The 8,117-nt window shown below is 34.2% G+C and overlaps 3 protein-coding genes across 3 annotated transcripts; all 3 read left to right on the plus strand.

Annotated features, from left to right (window-relative positions):
• Positions 1-168: 168 nt before the first annotated feature.
• Positions 169-1,308, plus strand: LOC147515738 (uncharacterized). The gene has a single exon (XM_086593037.1). It carries the CDS (start codon positions 169-171, stop codon positions 1,306-1,308), a length of 1,140 nt encoding a protein of 379 aa, XP_086449163.1.
• A 545-nt stretch (positions 1,309-1,853) lies between these two features.
• Positions 1,854-5,482, plus strand: LOC147515739 (pyrroline-5-carboxylate reductase-like). The gene is made up of 7 exons (XM_086588565.1): positions 1,854-2,713; positions 2,785-2,833; positions 2,923-3,014; positions 3,580-3,652; positions 4,482-4,602; positions 4,757-4,862; positions 5,012-5,482. Exons 1-7 carry the CDS (start codon positions 2,519-2,521, stop codon positions 5,198-5,200), a joined length of 825 nt encoding a protein of 274 aa, XP_086444691.1. The 5' UTR covers positions 1,854-2,518; the 3' UTR covers positions 5,201-5,482.
• A 119-nt stretch (positions 5,483-5,601) lies between these two features.
• On the plus strand, positions 5,602-7,650 carry LOC147515740 (hyperosmolality-gated Ca2+ permeable channel 2.5-like). The gene is made up of 3 exons (XM_086588566.1): positions 5,602-5,868; positions 6,511-6,742; positions 7,138-7,650. The coding sequence occupies exons 1-3, from the start codon at positions 5,602-5,604 to the stop codon at positions 7,152-7,154; spliced, it is 516 nt and encodes a 171-aa protein (XP_086444692.1). The 3' UTR covers positions 7,155-7,650.
• Positions 7,651-8,117: the final 467 nt, after the last annotated feature.

Consider the following 8,117-nt stretch of genomic DNA (forward strand, 5'->3'; position numbering starts at 1 on the left):
CTTAAAATTCTTAATCTTAATATTGATGATGTACGAGGTCAAGGATATGATAATGGGTCTAATATGAAAGGGAAACACCAAGGTGTACAAAAAAAACTACTAGATATTAACCCTAGAGCATTTTATACTCCTTGTGGTTGTCATAGTCTTAATTTAACACTTTGTGATATGGCTAATTGTTGTAGTAAAGCAAAAGATTTTTTTGGGGTTGTACAACGAATTTATACGTTGTTTTCACAATCTACAAAGCGGTGGCAGATTTTGGAAGAGAATCTGAAAGAGTTTACTCTTAAGTCAGCATCGGCTACCCGTTGGGGAAGTCGTGTTGATAGTGTTAAAGCAATTAGATATCAAGCTCCTGAAATAAGAGAAGTTTTACTTCAGCTAGCTGAAACTGATAATGATTCTAAAATAAAGAGTGAAGCTGATTCTTTAGCTAGACATGGAATTGGAAATTTGGAGTTCTTGTTAGGCATGATTATTTGGTATGAGATATTGTCTACCGTTAATACAATTAGCAAAACCTTACAATCTGAAGACATGCAAATAGATATGGCTATTGATAAAATAAAATGGTTGATTACATATTTTAAAAAGTATAGAGAAACTGGTCTCACACAAGCCATGATAACTGCTAAAGATATTGCTACTGAAATGGAAATTGATCCTGTGTTTCAAGTGAAACGCGTCAAATTCATAGAAAAGAGACATTTTGATGAGAATGCCAATGAGGAGTCAATGCAATCAGCGGAAGACTCATTTAGAAATCAATATTTCTATTTTATTGTAGATCAAGCTATTAGTTCATTAGATAAAAGGTTTGAGCAACTAAAAGCATATGAGGATATTTTTGGTTTTTTGTTTAGATCAGAGAAGTTAAATTCACTAGATGATAATCAGTTGGAAGCATGTTGTGATCGTCTTGAAACTGTTCTAAAACATGAAAACTCTTCTGATCTTGATGGGAAAGACTTATATGGAGAACTAAGAGTTTTAAGAGAGGTGTTACCAAAAGATAAAAATAAAGCTATTGATATATTTGATTTCTTGAAACGACACGATTGTTTTTCTAATGCATGCATAGCTTATAGAATTTTGTTGACTGTTCCCGTTACTGTCGCGTTTGCAGAAAGAAGTTTTTCAAAATTAAAATTATTGAAATCATATCTTAGATCGACTATGTCACAAGAAAGACTAAATGGGCTGGCGTTAATATCTATTGAAAATGAATTTTTAAAGAAAATTAACTTTGAAAGCCTCATTAATGATTTTGCAGCCAAAAATGCGAGAAGGGAAATATTTCGATGATCCTTTATGTTGATGGAAGAGTATTGGAAGAGGACCACATTTCGCTGTTTGCACAGGGCCATTGAAAACTCAGGGACGGCCCTGCTTATAGTGCCTCTATTTACTTCTTTTCAGTAATTAGACACTAGTCAATTTTGTAGGAACCTTTCTTATGTTGTACTTATTACTTCTTAAGGTTTGCTGGGTACTTGCATGAATTTAGAAGCATTTTCTTTTTGTTACTCTCATAACTTGTTACTTACTTTTGCATATATACTCTGGAAATGTAGGAAAATGACAAATGATTACCGAGCTATTACATGAATTTGTTGTATTTTTGCATGAATTTATTATCATATTGGATTGTCTATTGTATACATAGATCGAGAACCATCTAGGAATAGGGATTTAAAGAGACATCAAATTCTTAGGAGGCTTTACATGGAAAGTGATAACAATTGTCATGACATGCTCAGAATGAATAGGCTTGTATTTCATAGGTTGTGTGCACGATTAAAAAGAAAGGGTTTGCAACCTAGTATGTGGGTTGATGTAGAGGAGCAAGTGGCTCTATTTCTTCTCTTTGTTGGCCATAACACACATTTTGTAAATTTGACAGGAGAGAAAGCACTTGCTATAAAATAAGGGAAGATCACTTTCTCTGTACCAATGATTTGCTGAATTTTTAACAATCAAGATAATAAATGAGACTAAACCCCCTATTGAAACCAATTATTTGAAGAGATTGGAGATCAAGTACAACCTGACGACTAAAGACATGCCTTTCTATTTTTAAATATTTTTAGTTGATTTTTGAATTTCAATAAATTTTTATGTAATTCTATTTAAAGTTTAAAATACTTAAAAATTATATGACAAGACCTTGTTTCTTATTTTTATTCTACAACTCTTTTTAAATAAATTGATGTTCTATAATTTTGACAATGCCCATTTTATATGTTAGTTTAGATAAATTATATTGATGATGTCTAATATGTTGTTATGTATGAAATTTGATCTTCATATTTATTGTGTTTTTGAATGACTATTATTTGGTTTTGTGAAATACTTGAGAAAAAAAATTAACAAAAATGGAATTGGAAATTGACGTGAGAATTCTCAGCAGCCAAACAGCACACGTGGGAAATTGACAGTGTCACAATTTGCCAAACAGCCATAATTCTCGGAAACGCACCCTTAAGGTTTATCACTACGACAACAAGTTTTAGAAATGGTGACTCCTATTCCGAGTGATTCTTTCAAATTAGGATTTATCGGAGCGGGAAAGATGGCGGAGAGTATTGCTAGAGGAGTAGTGAAGTCAGGTGTTTTGCCTGCTTCTACTATTCGTACTGCTCATGATGAAGATCATCGTAGGAAAGCCTTTTCTTCTTTTGGTGTTAAGATCTTTGACCGCAATGAACAGGTTTGACTCCTTTGGTAAAAAGTAAAATTTTTTGTTTGTTATTGTTGCTAATTTTGATGCTGTTGGTGTAGGTAGTGGAAGATAGTGACGTGGTGATTTTATCGGTGAAGCCTCAAGTTGGTAATTTTTTTTTTTAACCTTTATTAATAATTCAAAATGTCAAAACTTTAAATCATATGTATTCATCTCGGATTTTTCGGGCGTTGCAGTTAAGAAGGTGCTGTTACAGTTGGGGCCTGTGCTTAATGATAAGACACTGTTGGTATCGGTTGCAGCTGGAATAACATTGAACGATTTACAGGTTCGCACTTTAAAGTTAATTGTTCTTTATGGGCGTTGATCGAAAACGATAATACAATTGGAAGGATAATTATTCTTGGAAAGATTAATGATAGAAACAAATAGAAGTGTAAGGTGTATTATGGAACTTAACTCTAAACTTATTTTAGTTTAGTATAACTTTGATACTGTATTACTGACATACAAATAGGCATTACTAAGTTGAAAATCATGACGATGTTGAACATGAAAAATCATGCTAGATTTAACTTTCAAAGTATTCCAAGTTTCTAACCACTGACCAGAACAACGTTGAACTTCAAAGACTATGGACATCTATGGTACCATACCAAATACTTCAAAGTAGATGCTTCATCTGATTTGATACATCCAGGTTTTGTGTAGCATGATGTATCCATACTTTTGTGTACTTACGATTCTATACACTAATGCTTTATGTCTGAGAATTTGACAATTTCTGTACGTATTAGTAGTGAGTTATGCACTTAGTTACTTCTTTTTTGGTTTCATATGTTCGATCATATCTCTATCTTTATACAAATAAACTAACACTACTTTTTCTGTAGGAATGGTCAGGTTATGGTCGCTTTATTAGGGTAATGCCTAATACTCCAGCAGCTGTTGGTCAAGCAGCATCAGGTAACACTCTTGTTTTTGTTGACAATGGAAAATGGAGTTTTCACGTTTATTTTGATACCGGGACTTTATTTCAAAAGATAATCACCCTGAAGACTTGATAAATTTTTGGAGCTGTTTCATTTCTTCTTCTATGACTGCTATTACTATTTTGGAGTCAATAAAGTCATCCTGCAGGTTTCCCTTTTGTGTAAAATTGGAGATGTTCAAGTATATTAGTTAAGCTGTTTTCTTTTCAGTTACTGTTAATTGTTTAGTGACAAAAAGAAAAATTCCCCAGGTATAACATGGAGAATGTACAGGAACACTAGAAAGGATAGGCCTATATCCCTGCCAATTTGACTTTGACTTTGACTTGCGGTTACTTATGTAGAGGGACAACTTTCAAGAAATGACTAAGTAAATCATTGTGAACGCACCGGTTGGACTTACTTTTGTATTAGGCTCTGTTGATCTGGCTCAAGTCAATTGAGTATCATTTTCATACTCCCTACCTACTTCTCTTCTTTGTGTTTTTTGTCGGTGTGTAATATTTGTCTTCCCTTTATTAACTCCCTAAGACATGCTAATTTAGTCCATTCAGTTCTTTCATGATTACATTTGAAGTTCTTTTTCAATAAGTTGAGATATGATTGTAAGGTTTGGAAAATCTTGAATGGTATTAAACTTCATATATGAAATTTTTTTGTTGCGCACCTTTGATCTTCACATAATCAAGACTTTCTTCCGTTTTATGTTTGTTCCCAATGGAAACCTAAGTGGGCCACATTCTACTTCATACTCTGTGTACTTAAATGATAGGAGTCTCATGAATCTCATATGTTTGCTTTAGTCATGAGCTTGGGTGAAAAGGCTAGTAAAGAGGATGGAGAACTAATAGCTAAACTGTTTGGAGCAATTGGAAAAATATGGACAGTTGATGAGAAACATTTTGATGCAATCACTGGCTTGAGGTATGTGGCTTTTGGTAATAGAAGTCTTGGACAAACCACACACCCCACAGTACATAATATCCTTATTCACATGAAGGATGTATTCTGCTGCTTCTTTTTTCATATAGAATTAAGTCTTATTTATTGTTGAACATGTTCATTGTGTAATTTATAGTGGTAGCGGTCCAGCGTATATATTTCTAGCTATAGAGGCCATGGCTGATGGAGGAGTAGCTGCAGGGCTTCCTCGAGACCTTGCACTCGGCCTAGCTTCTCAGACAGTAAGTATAAACTACTGTTGCTTTTTGTCTCTTTCCCTAAGAAAATAGTGAATGAAAATGTAAAGTGATTCTGTAAAAGACAATCCCTGGCCCTATGGCTATGCTCTTGTTCGCTATTATATTTGTCTTTGTCAATTCTGCTGCTACAGGTTTTGGGAGCAGCAACTATGGCCATTAATTCAGGAAAGCACCCAGGTCAGCTAAAAGATGATGTAGCATCACCTGGGGGTACTACAATTGCTGGAATTCATGAGTTAGAGCGTGGTGGATTTCGTGGATTGTTGATGAATACAATTGTGGCTGCTGCAAACCGTAGTCGAGAGTTTTCAAAGAGGTAGTGATGCTTTAGAGTTTAGACTACTCCAGTCAGGAGCTTGCTCAGGGATGGAATGAAATCACGAGAAGCACTTGAAGATGCCCTCTGAATCAATACACTATCTACAGTTCTTTTACTTGACAGAAGAGGCGTTGATTAGGTTATAAAACCTGGTACTATATTTTTTTTCTCGTCCATATGAAAATTTCTTTGGGTTAAGATCTTTATGTGAATTTCTCCTGTTCTTCACAAACCTTTGGTTGTTGATGGTTTTTCAGTTTGGTTATATCATGGTTTTTGGGAAGTATGGATGCCTTATATGATAAATGTTTATTGTATATATTTTTGCTCAGTTTTCCCTCATGAATGGATCTTGGAGATCTATAGGATCTTCTTATACCTGTCTTTCAGGCAGATTTCTTCATGACATACATTCTAACAGATGGACTGTCTGGGTTTTCCTTGGAAATTCTTCAGTCTGGATTAATGATGTGGGTTTTTTTGAGAGTTCATACTTTTGGACGAGGCACAAATAAGAATTTGTATCTGTTTTCACTACCGTACTATAGAGTTATTCCTCTTGTCTCACTTTCTATATTGATTGGAATGGTATACGTGGTCATTGCACCTTTGCTGCTTCCATTTCTTATTGTGTACTTCTTTCTTGGATATGTGGTGTGCATAAATCAGGTTAGTTGCTTTTCTTCTTACATTTTATGCATTCAAATACTGTATATTTCTTTGTTGTTGCACCATACATGCAATTGCTTGATTAGTCGATATCGTTTTAATACTCTAATACTCTTTATATTTGGATTTGAAGTATTACTTATTTTTCATTGAGATGTAATAGAGTGATAATTTTCGTTAATTTATTCTTATTGTTTTGGTCCACTCATGCATATTTGGCGTTTTCTCTGATAGCCCGACGGCCATATGAGGAAATAAATAATTGAGTGGAGTCAAATTTGGTTGATTGATCTTCATTTTATCCATGGAAGCAGTTATCGTTTTGAAATTTTGGAAACCATAAATCTAAAAGGATATAGGAGTACATTAAGGGATTTTTTGTCCCTCTTAAACTGCACACTTTATGTCAAGGAGAAACCTCAATTGTATTGAACGACTTTCGTTTTCTTGATTTGGTAGCCGTTAAAATAGAAAATATGACTATGTAGAGAAAATGTATACAATTTCTTTCATAAACGAGATTCTTCTTTACTAAGTTGATGGGCACACTACTAGCACATTGGTGTTTTTACTTTCTCGCACGAATTAGGGATTTCAGTCTTCCAGATTCCTGACTGACATAGTTTTTTTTTTCATTTACAGATTCAAGATGTATATGAAACTGTGTATGATACTGGTGCACTGTATTGGCCATATATTCATCATTATGTTATTTTCGCCATTTCTCTTATGCAAATCACTATGATTGGTTTATTTGGTTTGAAATCAAAACCATCTGCATCCATTTCAACAATACCTCTGTTCGTGTTCACTATATTGTTTAACGAGTACTGCAAGATGCTTTCGTCCTACATTCTTCAATTTCTCTATTCAGGTATTTCAATGATGTAATCTGGTTCCAATGATTTAGCTATCTAAAAGACAAACACATACTCTGGAACAATTATATGAAATATAGAGTTGAGTGGCCTCTTAAATTCTATTGTACATTCTTCGAAACATTGATATCAATTCGACAATATGAAATGATAGCACAAGAAATTTAGGGTGAGTGATGGCATGAAGTAATACATACCCTGCAAGGACCACAATGCTGCTCGCATGCAGACACTCTTTGTTTAAGACAGAAAATTGGTGGAGTTCAGTTTTTTTGAACGTCTGTTATGAAATTCGCTGCTAGTTAAAAGTATTCTGGAGTTAACTTCATGTTGATATTTGTCATAGTTTCCTTAAATTCAATTAAACCCCCATGAGACGCTATCTGTGCAGAATGCAGTGGAGAATGATGAAAGTGATGCGATGAATGGCTGGTGGCAGAATGCAAGAGTGAGGCTGCAATTGATGCTTATTTGCCACCGTGTTTGCGACCAATGAATTTTGAAGCATCAACCTCCATTCAGCCATTGGTCAATTCAACGTGATTCGAAATATCTCTGTTAATTGACATCTTTACCTTGAACATTATATTTCAAGGTCTTTGTTTAATTGTTAGTGGAGAGTTGGAGACGTGATCCTTTGCCCATACAGTACACAGCGAACGAAACATGGAGCAACACATCTCTTTGGTCTAAGGAGTCTCATCTCCTGTAAATAACTAGCCATTTGGCCCGGCTTATGGCCAGACTTGCTATATAGATAGCTAATGACTCAAAAGTCTAAAGTCCACTTGAATAAATAATATATGTATATTGATAGCTAATGATTTATTGTATATTTTGTTTGAAGAGTTTATGTTTTTATATATATTTTTAAGAGATTGCAAGTTCTCAAACCTTGATCTAGTAAGTGTAATGCGTACATTTTTTCTGGCTGATGCATAAGTAGTAGTGAAATACAAATCGATGTCAATTTCAAATTTAGATGAATACTATGATATAGGTGACAATGAATGTTTGTTTGTACACTATATTGCACCATTTGTAATATTGAAATATTGAGACATAATAATTATCACAACAAAAATGTAATTTCTTTAGATTCCCAAGTCAATTTGATTATTCAGGTTACCTGCTTTGGAGATTTACATTTGCTCCATCAATTCCTTGTACTTAGGCCTACTTCAGGAAACTGTTATACATGACAACTGAATTCTATAGTCTTTCAAAGTAGATGCAACTTTAAGAGCTTGTCCTTGAGGCAGTTATTTTCGAGACCGGGTTGGGCTAAGATAAGTCACATTTGCACCATACAAATGTTTGTCATCTGAATGTAATTGTAGTTGTGATATTATTCTCTAGTCACTTGGAATG

Source organism: Coptis chinensis, chromosome 2, assembly GCF_015680905.1.
Source record: "Coptis chinensis isolate HL-2020 chromosome 2, ASM1568090v1, whole genome shotgun sequence".
Taxonomy (NCBI): Eukaryota; Viridiplantae; Streptophyta; class Magnoliopsida; order Ranunculales; family Ranunculaceae; genus Coptis; species Coptis chinensis.

What these genes read in the sequence shown, in the direction of transcription:
- LOC147515738 (XM_086593037.1), top strand. Translation starts at nt 169, where the DNA reads ATGGCTAATTGTTGTAGTAAAGCAAAAGATTTTTTTGGGGTTGTACAA.
- LOC147515739 (XM_086588565.1), top strand. Translation starts at nt 2,519, where the DNA reads ATGGTGACTCCTATTCCGAGTGATTCTTTCAAATTAGGATTTATCGGA. An exon ending in TCTTTGACCGCAATGAACAG is followed by an intron (nt 2,714 to 2,784) that starts GTTTGACTCCTT and finishes CTGTTGGTGTAG; the next exon opens with GTAGTGGAAGATAGTGACGT. An exon ending in ATCGGTGAAGCCTCAAGTTG is followed by an intron (nt 2,834 to 2,922) that starts GTAATTTTTTTT and finishes CGGGCGTTGCAG; the next exon opens with TTAAGAAGGTGCTGTTACAG.
- LOC147515740 (XM_086588566.1), top strand. Translation starts at nt 5,602, where the DNA reads ATGACATACATTCTAACAGATGGACTGTCTGGGTTTTCCTTGGAAATT. An exon ending in ATGTGGTGTGCATAAATCAG is followed by an intron (nt 5,869 to 6,510) that starts GTTAGTTGCTTT and finishes TTTCATTTACAG; the next exon opens with ATTCAAGATGTATATGAAAC.